Below are 18,904 nucleotides of genomic sequence, written 5' to 3'. Positions count from 1 at the left end.
AAATCTGCTGCTTTTACCAGAATGGGTAGCCTCAATACTCCAGTCAATGTCTGGAAAGTTGAAGTCGCCCATAATTATGACCTCATTTTTACCTGCAGCTTTTTCAATCTGCTGTAGTAATCGCAGTTCTGCAGCTTCATTAATAAGAGGTGGCCTGTAGCATACCCCAATAAGCAATTGGCAACTTTTATTTCCACCATGAATATTTACCCAAACGGACTCCACATCTTCACAATCTTCCTCCATCTCATCGTTGAGGACAGCTGTAAGAGAATTCTTAACAAAGAGACAAACCCCTCCACCTTTTTTCCCTGTTCTATCCATCCTAAACACATTGTATCCTTTTAAATTAGCTATCCAGTCATGGCTTTCATCCATCCATGTCTCGGTTATTCCCACAATGTCATAGCCTTTGTCATTCAGAATGAACTCTAGTTCGTCTATTTTATTTGCAAGGCTCCGAGCATTGGTTACCATGCACTTTATATTTTTACCACCACATTTACCAATTTTGTTTACATGAAATTGGCTACTTGAATTTTTACCGACCTCCTTAATCTTTACACTGTCCCCACCCCCCTCTCCACCCTCCATAATGATAGGTTCCCACTGTCTTTTTACCTCATCTTGTCTACGTATTGAGACTTTATCCTCCCGCCTCCCCCCAGATCCTAGTTTAAAATCTCCAACCGTTTAGCCATCTTCTCCCCCAATGCAGCTGCACCCTCCCCATTAAGGTGCAGCCCATCCCTGCTGTAGAACCTGTAGCCGACTGCAAAGTCTGCCCAGTTCTCCAGGAACCCAAACCCTTCCTTCCTACACCAATTTCTCAGCCACTTATTTAACTCCCTAAGCTCCCTCTGTCTCTCAGATGTAGCACGTGGCACTGGCAGTATTTCTGAAAACACCACCTTGGAGGTCCTTGCTTTAAGTTTATCTCCAAGTACCTGAAAATCCTTTTTGAGGACCTTCCATCTCCCACTAACTTTGTCATTGGTGCCAATGTGTACCATGACAGCCGGGTCTTCCCCAGCCCCACCCAGTAATCTGTCAATTCTTTCCGCTACATGCTGAACCCGAGCACCCGGGAGGCAACAGACTGTACGGCATTCGCGGTTTCTTCGACAGATTACCCTATCTGTGCGCCTAATAATTGAATCCCCTACCACCAGTACCTGTCTAGCCTTAGCTGCACTCCTATTCCCTTTCTCGTTACAGCAGTCTGCCCCTTGGTTGCTAAGGAGCACATCCTGCTGCAGCATTGCTACTCCTGAATCATCCTCCCCAATATTACGCAAACAAGCATACTTATTAGTGAGGGACAACTCGGGACTAGCCTCCCTGCCACTTTTTCCCCTACCCCTTCTAACTGTGACCCAACTAGCGGCTGCCTCTGCTTCTTGGTCCGGCTGTACTCCACCCTCCTCATCTTCAACGGTTCCATCCAGTGTCTGGATCGTGAGATCCAAGCTCTTCTCCATGTTGTGTATGCTTCTCAGTGTTGCGAGATGCTTATTTAGCTCTGCGACTTCCGCCTCTAACTGAGCAACACGCACACACCCAGGGCAACAGTAAACACCCTCAATCCGCTGATCAAGGCATGCATACATGTTGCAGGATGTACACTGCACAGCATCGTCCAACATGATGACTTTTGTGTGGGGAAAAATTATTTAAAGTAAACTGTGGCGGTAAAGATGAAACGGGAGATTGAGTGTAGCTGGGGAGGAGGAGAGGGAGAGTAAGTAAAGTTGGGGAGTGTGGGGAGTGAGGGGAGGAGAAGGGGGGGGGGAGGGGGTGGGAGGAGGGAGGAGGGGAGGAGGAGGGGTGGAGGAGTGGAGGTGGAGTGAGTGAAGTTGGGGTGGAGTCCTCAAAATTTAAAGACTACACCACAGCGTGCCTAGCACATTCCAACCAATGCAAAAAACCGCAATATTGATTGAAGGTTTTTTTTTTGTTTTTTTTTTAGTCCTTACCTACTTCCTCTCACCACTCTCTTTGTGCCTGTGTTGTAACGCCTGTTTTTAACGCCTATGCCACTTGTGTCGCAGCCACTTAGTGAGCAAGCCACAGACTGAGCAAGCTCAGTACTGAGTCCTGAAGCTGACCAAATACCTCGTGTTGCAGCTAGTCCCTCCCCCTAGCCAATTGCCTGCTGCAAAGCAAACTAGAGGGAAAAGAAAAAAAAAATTGTACTTTTAAAAGCTGACACTTGCTGCTTAATATCAGATGAACCACAACAGACAATCCACCAGATATTGCAGCAGCAAAAAACAATATACAAACAGCAATGTAATATAATTAGTGCTCACAATTCCCAGCAGTGAAGTGAAGCAGCCATTCACCAAGATTACACTTCAAGCAAATAACTTTCAAAATCTTAGCCTGGGTAGCCAAGTTTAAGATGTGCTTACAGCATGACACATGTGCATTATGCTGACTTCTACACCATGCTTCCCACAGATCTAATTGTGTGATAAACCTCTCACCTGACAAGAAGGCCGTGCTTAAAGAAGCTTACAGAGTCTTAAAGGTAAAAGAATGGCATTATGACTCCATGTTACCAAAACCACCTCCTCGTCTTCTCCTTCCATTGGTCCTGCAGAAGTCTGGCTGACTGTAAAATGAGAATAATCGTTTGTTTCTGTGGCACCACCGCTGAGGAACACCACCCATCATAAGTTAAATAAGCCATACACAAGCTTGAGCATGATCTATCTGACAAGTTACTGATGGCCAAACAATCCAAATCCATGAGAAAGTAGCGATTGAAGCAGCATCTTGAAACAGTTGATCAGATTTAAAGGATACCCGAGGTAAACAGAAATAGTGTTCTTCTACTTACCTTTGGCTTCTTACAACGCGTACATGGTTGTATGCTGCCCGTCATTTTGGTGCAGGGTGAGCAGAATGACCGCTCACATTGCTGCTGCAAAAGTTTCGGCGGCGTTAATTATCGTTTCCCCTCCGAGTCATAGAAACTTGGAGGGAGCAGTTATCTGGGATCCGGCAGTCGCCAGAGCCCCAAATTAACCTTGCTTGGCCATAGACATAACATTATGTCTATGGTGGCGCCCAGGTCAGGCACGGCACGTGTTAGAGCGCGAGCCGTAATGACCTGCTTTGTCTTCCAGCCCCCGTAGGCATGTAGGTCCAATATTGTCCTCCCTGCCCTCTTCCTCGATCCACTGTTCAGCTCGGTGCAGTGCACTTCTTAGTTAAGTCGAGCAGTACTGCGCATACGCTGGCCCGGCTATACACCTTGTTGATCGTGCTCTGTGGATGGGATCGTTCTGTGCATGCAAGGCTAAAAGTCTTAACGTAGTGCTCATGTGCTCAGCTGGGCCAGCGCATGCGTAGTAGAGGGCAACTTGACTAAGCAGTGCACTTTATTGAGCTGAACAGCGGATCGAGAAAGGCCGAGAGGCCAGCAAGGAACCTACAAGCCTACGGAGGCTGGAAGAAGACCCAGGTAAGCACACTATTTATGTTAAACTCACGTATTCTTTAAAGGATACCCGAGGTGACATGTGGCATGATGAGATAGACATTGGTATGTACAGTGCCGAACACACTAATAACTATGATGTGTTACTTTTTTCTTTCTCTGCCTGAAAGAGTTAAATATCAGGTATATTGTGCTTGAGGGAGGGCCCCTCGGGGCCCCTCTGGCCCAAGGACCCCAATGCAGTCGCTACCTCTGCAACCCCTATTGCTACGCCACTGCTGATAAGAAATTCCAACTCTAAAACACTTTACTAGCAGAAAATGGCTTCTGAGAGCGGGAAAGAGATAAGAAGAGTCAATAGTTCATAGATTTTAGCTCTGGTATACTTCAATGAATGTGTCATTGAGCAAAGACAATAAAACAGTTAAAAATTAAAAAGTAGATTTAAACATAAAATAAAACTGTGGAATATCTTAAAAAGTCATTTTTAGGAGAAGGAAGATAAATACAATCATTTATTTCATTAGTTTATTTTCACCTCGGGTGTCCTTTAAAGAGAAACCGTGACCAAGAATTTAACTTCATCCCAATCAGAAGGCGGATACCCCCTTTTAATTGAGAAATCTATTCCTTTTCACAAACAGATCATCAGCGGGCTCTGTATGGCTGATATTGTGGTGAAACCCCTCCCACAGGAAACTGAGGACCATGGTCCTGGCAGTTTCCTGTCTGTGAACCTTGTTGCATTGTGGGAAATAGCTGTTTACAAGCACCTGCCAGCAGTAAAAATGTCACCATGTGATAAATGTCAGAATGTAAATCAGAGAGAGGAAAAATTTTACCATGGGAAAACACTGACTAAATCATTTATACATAATTATTTTAAAAACGAAGCACTGTTTTATTACAATATTTTCACTGGATTGCCTCTTTAAGCAGAAATCCACAATAATCCATACTGCTGCCATGCTAGCTTCTGTTCTAATGGCATTTCCATACAGATGCTCAGCCTCTGATCTCCCAGCCACTGAGTCCTTTGTGGTTGCAAATGAATGCAGCTGAATGGCTGAATTAGTAAACACATGCATGTCAGTGTTTGACACACAGGGCCTGATTCACAAAGCGGTGCTAACAGTTAGCACGCTGGTGAAAAGCCCTTTATCATGCCTAAAATCAGTTTAGGCATGATAAGTTTAGGTGTGATAAGTTTAGGTGTGATAAGTTCAGGCATGATAAGTTTAGGTGTGATAAGTTTAGGCATGATAAGTTTAAGCACCAACTGCGTTAGCACCGCAGTGCACAGCTGATCAAAAGTTTTGCGCTAGCAAAGTCTGGTGCACATCGCATAGAGTTTAATGGCGCTGCTTTGCGTGCGGGACTTTGCACGCTATCTACACTTATCTAAACTTAGCATGCCTAAACTTATCACACCTAAACTTATCACACCTAAACTTATCACACCTAAACTGGCTTTTCACCAGCGTGGTGCAATGGTTATCATGCCTAAAGTCTCTAACTGGGTTAGCACCGCTTTGTGAATCGAGCCCACAGTATGGTTACTGTAGCCAGCAGCCAGAAAGAAACTGCCTCATGTCACATTTGAGTGCAGCTGTGGCCATGCGCAAGTGCGAGTCCATGAGGCAGATGCTTCCCAACTGCCTGTACTAAGCACCAGCCTGAAACCTGAGGGTGCTCCAGAGTAGCTGGTAGACTCACTGCATGCAGCTTAGGCTTCAGCATCAATACACATTAACAACATTTTAAAAAAGTAAAATCTGCTGTGCATCTTTGCTTTGTGCTTTGCCATTGCAACACAAAACTTTGTTCGCATGCTGATTTAATATGTGCAAATTCATAAATGGCCACTATGTGGCAGCATCTACATGCACTTCTTTGTACAGCAGCTACTACTTGAGGAGGAATTTCGTCAGCTCCTGAGATGGTATAAGACATGGTAGTACACTTGTAGCATAATAACCACTTCCATTCCTGCCTTTTTTACCACTTGAGATTCCTGACAATTTTGGTGTTTCAGCTGTGTCGCTATTGATACAGCAATAATATTTTATTACTTATATTATTAAAGAGAACCTGTAACAAAAAAAAAGTTCCCCTGGGGGGTACTCACTGTAGCTGCAGGCAGTCCAGCGCTGGCTCCCCCGAAGTGTTCCGGAATCCTCCCTTAACAAGCCTGACAAGCACTGATAAGCACTGATTTATTTACCTTTCCTGGCTCCAGCGGGGGCGCTGTTGTGGCTCTCCGCACAGAGATAGGTGAAAATAGCCGATCTCTGTCGGGGCCGCTCTACTGCGCAGGCACAGGAGACTTGCGCCTGTGCAGTAGAGCGGCCCGACAGCGATCGGCTATTTCCGCCTATCTCCGAGCGGAGAGCCGATACTGCACCTGCGCTGGAGCTGGGAAGGTAAATATTTACATCCCCGCAGTTCGGGGAGCTTTATCACTGCCGCCGCGGGACACAGGAGGACGGGGGAAGCCTCAATAGGATCCGGAGGCTTTCCCCACCCGAGATGAGTACCCCCCAGGGGAGGATTTTTTCGTTACAGATTTTCTTTAAAGCAATACATATATTTATTTTTTCAGGACAATTTAGGCTTTCTTTTGGTAATATTATTTTCTAAGCATTGTTTAACTTTACATTCCATTGTATTGGGGAAAATTAGGTAAAAATGCAAAAATTACCCATAGTTTCATGTTTCACCCTTCCATTTTCACATAGCAAGTGCCACAGTTTTAAAATACCTCAAAATATATTATTTGGCTCCAGTTAAATCAATATCATACATGCCATATGTCTTCAGTGGTTTGGCATGTAGCATCTGCAGCAATTTTATGCAATCGTTAGGGTACACAGTTTGGGGACCCCAGTACTGTAGAGATGCATTGCTAGGCAACAACATAGCGATGCATCTTTACATCGTTTGGTCTCCAAGCTGCCGCCCTAGTAATTGCATGCAGGGCTGGGCTGAGGCAGAGGCGAGAGAGACTCCAGCCTCAGGGCGCAGTGTAAGAGTGCACATCCCACTCAGCTATCATTCCCCTATTGTGTTTGAAGCCAAGAGAAATAAGAAAAGGTGATACATGGCAGTGACTGCAAACCATATAACTGGAGATTAAGGTGTTGAGGGCCCTGTTGCGCCTCTAAGAGCAATCAGTGTGTGATGGCTGGGGTGGGAGGGATGGGAGCGCACTTTGGTGTCTCATCATTGGGTACTGGAGGACCTTGTCCCGGCTCTGATCGCACCCGATCGCTGTGGACAGCATCCATTCCAGGTGTTCACGAATCTTAAGGCCAATTAGAGATGACACAAGGGGTTAATTAGTTATGTAGGGGATAACAATACACTATAGGATAAAAAAAACACTTTTATCCTTTAAAAAAAACAAACTTTTAAACTTTTTTTTTTTTAATTTTATGACTGATTGCTGCCATGGCAGTAATCACTCACTATCGGTTACGCGCACAAGCTGGTGCAAGAGCTCAGCAGCAGGGGGCGCACATACATGATCACGGCAGCAGCAGATTTTAGAGATGGACGCTCACATCCAGGAATCTTAAGGGCTGGTTCAGACGGGCGTTTTTGTGGCGTTTAACGCAGCGTTTCAGACGCAGCGTTTTTTGGGATCTACTGCCATCCCATGCAAGTGAATGGGAGCGTTTAGAGCTGGCTTTTGCAGGCTTTCATGAAAGCCTGGCAGTAGAACCCAGCGTTGCGTCTAGTCTCAAAAGCAACATGCTGCTTTCAGAGGCAGTAAACGCGAGGAAACAATAGCAGAGACCAGAACTGCTAGCCTTGAACGCTTTTCAAAAGCTTTCAAAAGCTAGCTTTTAAACGCTGGCGTTTAAACGCTGGCGTTTGAACGCAATGCCAAGCAAAAGCTCAGCAGACGCCCGTGTGAACCAGCCCTAGAGTGGAAGAGTGGAAGTTTTGAACGTGAGACTCACATCGTGGAACCTGAACTGGTTTTTAAAGCAGGCGTTTGAGTATTGTATGTGATTCTCTATTTTTGTTTTAACCTACAGTAGTCTTTTAAAAAGTTTCGCTTATGGAAGTGATTATTTTTGTCAAATCCTAAAGATATGGACTCCTCTTCCGAATGTTTACATAATGTGAAAACCCATTTTGCATGCCATAAACCAAATGAGTGAAACACATCTTCCCTTGCTTGCCATCTATATTTCTAATTCTCCTGTCTTAATGTAAAATACATGAACCCGACCCTTTTAGCTTAGGAAGCAGGTCCTCTAAGTAGTACAACTTACAAGTGCTCTGATAAGCTCTCTTTTGTGCTATCTAGTTTCCCATTTGTAAAAAGCATACAAGTTTGTACAAGAAGATGAATGATCACACAACAGTATTACTTATTATGTTTTAAGTTCATTGGGGTGGAATTTATTTCCACTAAATGGCTTTATTTTTTGTTTTTCAGTATGGAGGTGAAATATTTTTCAGCGATATGTATATCAACAAGAAACTATCAGAGGAACTTAAGAAGAACAAGATGGTGTGGGGTAAATATAGGAGGCATCACTGCTGAGACAACCAAACCCCCATAAATTGTTCCATAGGCCTCAATTCACTAAGATCATGCTGGAGATAATAAGGCAAGAGAAAACTTACTTCCTGACAGTTTGCCTGAGGTAAAATGTTTCCTGAATACTACATGCCTTATCACCATGGTGATAACTATAGAAATGCAGGAGATAAGCTTAGTGAATTGAGGCCAAAGTCTGGATCTGGAAGTTTATTTCTATCACACCACAGTGCTTCCATGTTCCCCTGCGGGGGTCAAAACACAACGCCAAATGCTTCTCTACTCGCTAGCAGAAAAGCATTTGAAGGAGACACCAGGCAGCAATGGGTTCAGATGCCATTCTGAACCAGCCCTAAAGCTACATACACACGAGGCACGGATGTCTGCAGTTGCATGGAGACAAGCAACAGTTGAAAGTCTCCAGCAACGACAGTTGTATACAAGCAACGATTGTATACACGCGGCAACAACCTGTCTGCAACATAGCGGAAACTGTTGCTCCGCAACTTCTGTCGCGGGTTCAATGAACTGTTGGACTCACAAGTGTTGCTAGAGACTAGCATACACACGACCGCACCGACTTGAGAATAGCGACGGTTCCTGCAACAGCTGTTGCCGGCGATTGGCCAAGTCAATCGCCTGGCGACAGCTCTGATTATCAACAGTTCCATGCGCGCGCCTCATACACACGGAGGACCTGTCGCCGCAACATGCGTGCGCCATGTGTTTCCAGCAACAGTTGTAGCCCGTGTGTATGGGCCTTAAAGAGAACCTATACTGAGTAAAATTATTTAAAATAAACACACGAGGTGACTTCAAATGAACATTACATAATTACCTCGCCATCAGTTCCTCTCAGAAGCTCACCATTTTCTTCTTACAGTGATCCCTTCCAGTTCTGACAATATTTTGTCAGAACTGAAATATATCAGTTGCTGTCAGTTATATATCAGTTGCTGTCAGTTACAGCTGAGAGGAGAACTGATGTGTCTATGTTTCCCTATGGCTCAAGTGGGTGATGTTACAGTTTAACAGTGTGCTGACCAGGAAGCTGTTATGGGGTAATAGCCATTTTCAAAATGGAGGACGGAGAATTCCATTAATCACAGTGGACAAACAGGACACAGGAGAGGAAAAATAGATTGAGGAGTAGACTACACAGGAGGTAAGTATGACTTGTGTATGTTTATTTTGTCTTTTAATTTTCAGTTCAGGTTTTCTTTAAAGGATACCACAACTGACATGTGGCATAATGAGATAGACATGGGTATGTACAGTGCCTAGCACACAAATAACTATGCTGTGTTCCTTTTTTTCTTTCTCTGCCTGAAAGAGGTAAATATCAGGTATGTAAGTGGCTGACTCAGTCCTGACTCAGACAGGAAGTGACTACAGTGTGACCCTCACGGATAAGAACTTCCCCCTTTTTTATCTCTTTCTTGCTCTCAGAAGCCATTTTCTTCTAGGAAAGTGTTTTATAGTTGGAATTTCTTATCAGTGAAGGTCACACTGTAGTCACTTCCTGTCTGAGTCAGGACTGAGTCAGCCACTTACATACCTGATATTTACCTCTTTCAGGCAGAGAAAGAAAAAAAGGAACACAGCATAGTTATTTGTGTGCTAGGCACTGTACATACCCATGTCTATCTCATTATGCCACATGTCAGTTGTGGTATCCTTTAAGAAACAAATGTGTAAATGACATAAGACTCCTGCTTCTGCCCTTGGATGGTCTATGTAATGCCTTGAAGTGATTATAATATGCAGTTGTCTCATTGAAAGTGATACATCAGTACAACATGCTGTGACCACCATTAAATTACCTACCACCAGACAGCATTGCCCCAAACGATAAGAACCTTTTAGTACTGAAAGTTGCCCAAAAACCGTTATAGCTAGGTGATTGGTTTTTTTTTTTTTGGGGGGGGGGGCAATTGCATTTTTAATTCTTGTTCCAGGAACAGGAATCACAGCACAATCATTCCAGATATGCTGCATTCAGCACTTTTGCGATCGTGCCTCAATAGCAATACTGCAGGGTGAATGCTCCCATAGGGACACACTGCACTAGTGATTTGACAATCACTGGCAATCACAGCGCAAATGTCCTCCAATCACCTCCAGTGTGAAACAGAGCAATTGTTTAGTTCCCAAGTGGCTTTGTACGCACACCTTATGCAAGTCACTTTTTCTCCTAAGTTTTCTCCTAGGTGATATTTTTACCCTTTCTTAATAAATTGGCTTTTAAGCCATCGGCGAGAAAGAAAATATTCTGAATAATTTGGAAAATACCTTTTCACCTACTTTTGGTATTTTTTCAATTGCAAAGTGCTGTTATTTTAAACAGAAGAGGAAAAATGATCTCTTAGGAGAAAAAGCACATTGCATATTATTATTATTATTATTATTATTATTATTATTTATTGTACTTATAAAGCGCCAACATATTACGCAGCGCATTACGCATATGGGCCCAGGTGTCATTTTACCTACAATGACTACATGGTTACAATGGGAAATACAGCCTACTTAAAACCTACGTGTGTCCAATTATTATTTCTTTTCTTTTTTTTTGCACTGAAAGTGTTACCAGATCAGTTGTATCTATATGTAAATAAATCTTAACAGGAAGTAGAAAACATGTTTTATCTTGATGAGCAAACACTGCTGATTACAAAAGAGAGCAAAAAAGCACTGCATCGCACCACCAAAAACAAGACTTCAGAGTATACCGCTTTACTACACGGTATTCCCTGCCTGGCATCCAGCCAAGCAGGAAGTGAGGTGCGCTTACAGTCACTTCCTGCTTCAGGTATGCGGAATTGCACGGAAGCTTATTGTAAAAATACGAGTCTGCATGCAAGTTGTAATGTCGTCGCACCGCTGCTGCCAACATTTCAAAAATCACTGCTTCGCCTTAGAATAACATGACTTCCGGTCCAACGCAGGGCGATGCATATACGCGCTGTAACGTAGTTATGGACCCGCGTCAGACAGAATACTTCTGGCGCAACACACTGCTACGCAAGTAATGTGAACTTCCCCATAGACTTGCGGTAAATCAAGTAAATAAAGAGAAAACTGATTTAGGCATTTGCCATTTTGGAATCCCTGTGTCTGAAGCCAATCCTGATGTCATTTTCTCCCTTACTCTGGGAGGAGGGTGGCCAATGCAAACAGACAGTCTTCAGACACTCCCAACCAGCTCTGCAATAGAAAGTGCATTGTCATTGTGTGACTGCAGCTTCTCAGCATGAGAAATATTGGCCAATCAGAGAGGAACAGGGGTGTGGGAGGGGAAAACAGGAGGGAAAGAGGCTTCAGCCAATCAGGCTGCATTAGTTAAGTCTGAGGGGAAAGTAAAGAAGCAACTTCCATTGTGCGGCAATTTACCAAATAAGAGCCAGATAAACTGGGGAATGATCTTTTATCAACAACACAAGTAAGAGGGATTTTTAACTTTTGGATTGCCTGGATAGCATCTTATTTCTTGTTTACCAGATAAAAGTAAAGAATTGATTTTTGATTTTATGCCCGACAGTTACGCTTTAACAGAAGCAATGTCTGGAATAGTCTTTGTAAGGGGAACTCATCCATTGCTTGTGTTTGCAAGCATTCCTAAGTCCAGGTGCTTTTTAGGGTTAAGATCTACTATTTTGAGAAACTGTTAAAATGTCATTCATTTAGGCTTCTTGCACACCAAGACGTTGCATTAGGTGCCACGTTAAGGTCGCATAACGTGCACCTAACACAACGTATGGTGCTGCAAGAGCCGACGGTAGAGTGAGCCGCGTTAGGCGGCTCGAGTCCTATAATGTCTCCCAGAGTGGCGCTGATTGGCCAGCGGGACCACGTGATGCGGAGCGAGACACTCCGCATCACGTGGTCCCGCCGGCCAATCAGCGCCCGCCAGTGCAGTGAATATTAAGTAGCCATGTGCGCGGCTACTGTAGCTGGCTCTCCCCGCCTCCTCTCCGCCCCCCACTGCGCATGTGCAAACAGTCTAACGCGGCTATAGCCGCTCCAACGCCATAGCATGCTGCACTTTGCACAGAACGTGCAGCGTTACATGTAACGCAACGTGGGCTGTGTGAACAGCCCACTTGTGTTACATTGCTGTGCGTTGGGGGAGCGTTACAGGCGCACTAACGTGCGCCTGTAACGTCTTGGTGCGTAAGCAGCCTTATAGTTTATAGTTTTTGTAGAAAATATAATATTGGTATTTTATGGGTTAGACAGATTTGTATTTCATGAAGGAGCTGTCATTAATTGTCACTGCAGATGGCCTTAGCGCAGGTTTCATAATGCATTCTTTTTCATCTTGTAAATTGAAACCATCAATCATAACAGTAATGGGTTTGACATCTACCAGATTTACAATGTTTCCATTACGATTATTGGAACTTGTACATTATAATTCACAATACATAAATAGCGCATGGTAAGCATTTCTGGAGAATGACAGGTTTATGTGATTGCAGGAGAGGGCATTGGAGGAGCGCTATTGTCACAAGAGCTCTTTCAGATTGCTGAAGAGATTGGATTCAGTCCTCCTCGGCTAGTCACCTCCAGGTATCTCACCATTAACCAGGAGCTCAGAGAAATCATTGGTAAGTTTACTGGAGGTTGTTTGTTTGTCATAAAATAGTACAACTAGTATAGAACAGCCCTGGGGCCAACAGGAAAGGAGAGATATGAGATGCTGAATGTGCTGTATTCAGAGATGGATTAAGATGTAATGGGACCCAAGCCAAGGTAGCAGATTTGGGGGCCCCTTGTCTTTTTGGAAGGCTGAAGTGGAGAGAGGTCAGAGAAGGAGGTGGCTGGTGGACCCCTTGAGACTCACTAGGTCCCAGGTACCTGCCTAGGTTGTCTGGCGGATGATCCTGCTCTGGCTATACTAAGCTCCAGGAAATACAGGTATGAGGTTTCTATTTCTTCCCCTTGTCCTCATTAGTATTGTGGTGGTATCTCATTAGTATTGTGGCGGTATCTCTCAAGGCTGTTTTTGGCCATTTTGTCGCCCCAGGGAAGGCACCTTTTTTCTCCCAACCCCAATCTTGTGAATAGGCAGATATTGGGCACCAGTAAGAAGCTGATAGTTTACAAAATTATTTTGAAAAACATAATTTCTATGTAAAGGATAAACAAATTACCATGCCATATACAGTACATCTCACTGGCCCAAATTCCCTGAACTCATATTCAAATGTCTTCCAATAACGGTCGTGAGGGGTGTATATCGGCTTTATAAACATTATACTGTTCATGATGTACAGCCTGAGTCTTTACAGGTTAGAATATTGTGCTGGAAATGAAATCATACTTGCAACAATCAACTCAGCAGTGCCCATTTAGCTGTTAAAATGACAAACCATCCCTTTATACTGTAAATGGAACTGGAAGTTGGCTGTAAGAATTCCATTAAGTATAGTGTGCTCATTTGTGCTGCCCCCTCCTACAGTTGTCACCCCATTTGCCTGGTTTATCTAAGCCTAAAAATGGCCCTGCTCCACTAATCTTTGGTCTTGTCCTACTATCCGGCTGGATAAAAAGGGATTTACCAAGACAAACTGCCAGTCTCCTCCTTCTGAGTGTTATAATCCCACCCAGCTTCCCTCACTAGGCGATTTTATGAGGAGGCAGCGAGGGGAAATTGGGCAGCATGTATGTCACTGAAGGATACACGATTCCTACTGCATACAGGTCAGCTCTCTGGCTCATAGCGCATATTACTAGAGAGGATACCACCAGTACTAAAGGATTTGGGGAAATATTGCACAGCTGTACAGTAAATACTTTCCTCCTCTGCCTGGGGCCAGCCACCTATAGACTATTACATTTGTGATCACTACAGTCAAGGCCAGCACTTTCCTGGGGCCCCTGGAAAGTTTTCGGCAATGTAGTGACTCACCTGTCCCTGCTGGTGCCAGGCATGAGCTCACAAGTCCAGAAGGACTCGAATTCGGTATTTAAATGATAATGACTTCACCTGTGACCACAGGCAACGGGGGGGGGGGGGGGGTTAACTTACCCAGAAGTCTTTGGTTCCGTCTGCGTTTAATTATGCATCATTGGCGTAATGAAAGCTGCGTTCCAAGTCTCACTACCGCGATTCCTCTTTCAAGCCGGAAGGAGGAAGTGCGTTAGTAAGTCCTGGAGCGCGGCTTACATTACGCCTATGAAGCGTAATGGAATGCAGACGGGACCAAAAACGTTTGGGTAAGTTAACTCCCCGTTGCCTGTGGTCACAGGTGAAGTAATTAAACTTCATTTGAATACTGAATTTGAGTCCTTCTGGACTCATGAGCCCATGCATACTGGTGCCCTACACTGTTAGTCCGTGCCTTCAAGTCTTCATTCCCACTGCTCGCATCTGCACAGAAACTGGGAGGTACCGTATTTTTCCGACTATAAGACGCTCCTGACCATAAGACGCACCTTAGAGGACAAAACCTGGGGGGAAAAATATATACTATACCTGGTGCATCCATTGTGAAGAGGCAACTTGTGGATTATGCACCCTTGTACCTCTTGGGCTTGATTCACAAAGCGGTGCTAACTGTTAGCACGCCTGTGAAAACCCCCTTAGCACGTCTAAACAAGCTTATCGCGCATAAAACTTTACGCGCGCAAAACTTTATGCGCGTAAAACTTTACGCGCGTACTGCACAGAGCGCAGGGCGCTCCGCGCGAAGTGCCCATTAAAGCCTATGGGACTTAGCGCGCGTAAAACTTTGCGCGCGTAAAACTTTGTGCGCGCAAAGTTAGCGCGCGATCTGATTGAGAAATCCAGTGCTAACCTACTTAGCACCCTGGTTAGCGCGTCTAAAGACTTTAGACGTGATAAGTAGGTTAGCACCGCTTTGTGAATCAAGCCCTTTGTGTCTCCCTGTAAAAGGGGGTATCAGCTACTGATTGGGATAAAGTTCAATTCTTGGTCACGGTTTCTCTTTAAACTGTCATATAAGTGTAGCAACTCAGGGCATTTTCAGTATGCAGCCCAGAGTTCAGTGGGGAGTGATCCAACACAGCTTGGCATTTTAAAATACTATTTGCTATAGTTGACTGTATTACATATGATCTCCAGCCTTCAAGAACATATAGTAAATTGGGGATGGTGTATCGGTAGCAGATCTTTTGCAATGTTGCCACATAGTTATTATTCCGATTTAAAGAGTTATCATATAGTCACATATGCAATACATTATTCAGAATACCCACTTTTATGTTAATTTCCCTAGTTTCAGCATAAAAAAACACTTCCTATCCTACCTAATAAAACCTAACTGTCCCTGCGTACTCCTGACCCTGTGTCCTTGGGTCCGTGCTTTTTGCTACTGCACAGACAGCCGTTGGGACAGGAGGACGGTTCCAGTTAGCCGGGCAGGCGTGTGCACGGCAGGAGCACATGCGGCTGGCAGGGGCGTGCGCATGCACACTGACATGCGGCGGTGGCAGCGGTGAGAGACAGACCTAGAGCCCATTTTTAAACGGGCTTAGGTCTACTAGTATCTATATATTGCTGTATATTGGTATGTAACTCCACCATCTCAATGATGCTTAACCTAGGCCTATGCCTATGCAGAATTCTCTCACCAGAGCGTTCTGGGAGACTAGGTCAGTAAACAAACATTCTGCAGAGATGCACCTGACAGGACTAAAGATGAGGCCACCTGTGATCAATTTCAGAATGTAAATCAGGATGAGTAAAGACTTTACAAAGGGCAAACACTGACTAGAAAATGTATACATTAATATTGTAAAAAATAAGCAATTTTATTCATGATGTTGTTTTCACTACAGTTCCTCTTTAAAACTGCACTTTTCCATAGACGGACAGATTGTTCCGTATAAGTGGAATGTGCTTCTCCCAGTGACTAAAGCTTTGAAAGATGGCATATGGCTCAAAGTAATCGAGAGATATTTAAAAATGGCTTAGTGACAGCTACTCGGGCCAGGAAAAAAGGGAAAAAGACATACAGTATATGCTGGAATAAGTGGGGTCGGATTACACTGACAACTGTGCTATGTCACCACCTGCTGCTCCGGCTCTGCTAGTTTGGGGTATGCCTGTTTTCAGCACCCCCCTGAAATGAATAGAGCACCCATCGTATGGGACCAATCCTGGGCCAAGACAACTTGATGATAGATTTTTTTTTTCTTTTAATAACAATATATTTTTATTTCCAAAGAGTATTAACAGCAGCATGGACAGAACTATTCTAATAAACACAACCAGTCAGCTACATCCAATAACATACGGATAATAACAATTAAAAAACTAGTTAAAACTGGGGGACGCTATGTAGGTAGCACAGCAAAAACAAAACAAAAAAAAAATTACATCGAACCATCAACAATGATATCCATGTACTGAGATCATACATGAGTGACATCAGAAAATATGCATACTGTATAGTAGTCAAAATTTCACAATAATACAAAGGCTATCATTCATAAAGCATTCCCGTATGCGGAAATGCTGAAAACAGCTGAATTTACAGAGCACTTAGCAAAGTGTCTATTCATAAAAGCTGTTTCCGCATGAAAAGCTACAATTACCGAGCAGTGCGATAAATTACCGCCTTGTGGGGTGATTAATGTTAACACATGTCACCATATGTCAATTCATAAAGATTAGAGCAAGCGGTGTCAGCACGGAAAATACCGCTTCCTTGGCAGAGCCGATAAGCATGCGGAGAACAGCTAAGCTAATGAGACAGACCTCCCAGGCAGCAGCAGTGTTAGCAGAACAAAAAAAGGCATTCCGGAATACCAAGACTGTATTTTTTAACTCCTTGGGTACCTGTTTTCAGATTTATTTCACATCACAAAGCCGGCATGTGTAACATTTTTTTTGAAGTTCTTCTAAGCTGTGGCAATTAAATAGATTGTTTAGAAAGACTAAAAGACAGATTCAGCGCAGATTCAGGGCAAGGAGAGGCAGTTTTGAAAAAAAATGCACATGTAAAGGGATGCTGTGGCTGCCTCTTCTATAGTAACGCTGTCTCTGGAGGAGAAACTGTATAAAATCGGCAGCTTCTAGTGTTTCCGCAAGCCTATCGCCTGCCTAGAGCCAGCCTAGTTCAGGAAAATACCGCAGTGCTATTGCAACTGTAAACATTTTTATGAATGAGCACACAGAAGTCTAACATACCGAATGCGGTATTTTCCCGCATAGATTTTTTTACTGCACTGCTTTTATGAATGATAGCCATTGTAGGGATTGCCAGAAGCAGCAGATCAGGGCACCTCCACCTTGCCCATAACAGATTAGGGCTGGTTCGCAGCGGCTCGTCTGAATGCTTTTCTGCACGTTTGCAGAAAATCATTATTTAGCGGCTTTCGGCGGCATGCAGGGGGACATGTAAAAACGATCCTGGAAACTTCATGGTGCTTCCAGGATCACCTAAGTGACGGGCAGACGCTCAAGGCCAGTTTTATACTTTTTTTTGTGTGCAATTTTTGTGCCAAGTATGTTGTTGCTCCCCTTTCATGTGTAGCAGCACCCCTCCCATTCCATGTGCAGCCCCCTCTTCCATGTGTATTATGCATTTATCATAGCCCCTCTCTTTCATGTACAGCTTCTCTGAGCATCAGTTTCTCTTTTTCATGTGTTACTCCCAATTTTCAGCATCCGCTTTATCTAGCAACCCCTTTTTCATGTTCAGGTGCCCCTTTGGGTTGCAAGGCCCAAAGCCTGGGCCTTTGTGGCCTTTTCCAGAAATCCGGCCCTGCAGATAATGCGAAAAATCAGGGTAAAAATGCAGCGTTTGTGCAAGCGATGGTAAACAGTAGTAAGCACCGGTACTGACGCTGTCCATCCATTTGAAAGGACAGCACTTAAAGAGGAACTCCACTGAAAATAATGTAATAAAAAAAGTGCTTCATTTTTACCATAATTATGTATAAATGATTTAGTCAGTGTTTGCTCATTGTAAAATCTTTCCTCTCCCAGATTCACATTCTGACATGTATTACATGGTGACATTGTTACTGTGGGCATGTTATGTAGCTGCTGCTAGCTGTTCTGGCTGTTAGACAGCTCTAAACAGCCATTTCCTGTCTGTGAGCCTTGTTACATTGTGGCAGTTTGCCAGGAGTACCGCGGTATTCAGAGCCTCTAGTGGGAGTGGTTTCAGCACAAAATCAGTCACACAGCGCCCCCTGATGGTCTGTTTGTGAAAATCATTCTATTTCTCATGTAAAAGGGGGTATCAGCTACTGATTGGGATAAAGTTCAATTCTTGGTTGGAGTTTCTCTTTAAGCATTATGCGACAAATGCCAGGACTCCTGGATGTAGCAATGGCTGTCTTACAAATTAGGACGCCCTGTGTAACCATATTTGCCTCCATCCACACTGTTGATTGGCACTGGGTGCGGTTATTCATTTAATAAATCAGAGTAATAATTCCATCTGTGTATATGAAGCTTGCTGATAGTAGTTTATGCTCCGTTTCTTGTGGGCTGTAAATGAAACCTATGCTACACATATGGCTTTTGCTTCTAGGTGACTATAAGCTTGTCTCCGCTACATTCCGCTTGTTCAAGCTGCCAAAGGAAGCTACAAAGGACCAGAACCTGGTGACCTACAAAGGAGGGATCACTGGCTGTGAGACTGAAGTTCACTTTGATGCCAATTACACACTGAAGGTAGTCTGTCTGATGTTACCACAGTTTACCTGAAATATTACCCTCATAGAGCTACGGTATATCAATCCATGCCATGAGGACCAGAAAGTCTGAAACAGGCTGTATGCATGTTGGGTTGATGTGGCGCTGTAAAATACAGTGCAGTATATAAGCTCTAGGCTTGCCATACACCAGCGGTTCTTGATGTGTGTCTGGCTTTAGGGGCATAAAGATATTATTAATTTCATATTCAGTAGTGATGCAT

General features: G+C 43.9%; 1 protein-coding gene across 1 annotated transcript in view; it reads left to right on the top strand.

The window, feature by feature from the left end:
- Positions 1 to 18,904, top strand: part of AS3MT (arsenite methyltransferase) — a 69,668-nt gene that overhangs the window by 46,945 nt on the left and 3,819 nt on the right. The window contains exons 6-9 of the mRNA XM_068258943.1: positions 2,464 to 2,533; positions 7,899 to 7,980; positions 12,485 to 12,613; positions 18,518 to 18,660. Of these exons, the coding sequence (XP_068115044.1) occupies positions 2,464 to 2,533; positions 7,899 to 7,980; positions 12,485 to 12,613; positions 18,518 to 18,660 (424 nt within the window). The remainder of the gene's footprint in view (positions 1 to 2,463; positions 2,534 to 7,898; positions 7,981 to 12,484; positions 12,614 to 18,517; positions 18,661 to 18,904) is intronic.

The sequence above is a fragment of the Hyperolius riggenbachi genome, chromosome 10 (assembly GCF_040937935.1).
Source record: "Hyperolius riggenbachi isolate aHypRig1 chromosome 10, aHypRig1.pri, whole genome shotgun sequence".
NCBI lineage: Eukaryota > Metazoa > Chordata > Amphibia > Anura > Hyperoliidae > Hyperolius > Hyperolius riggenbachi.
This window is presented reverse-complemented; position numbering and strand designations above follow the sequence as displayed.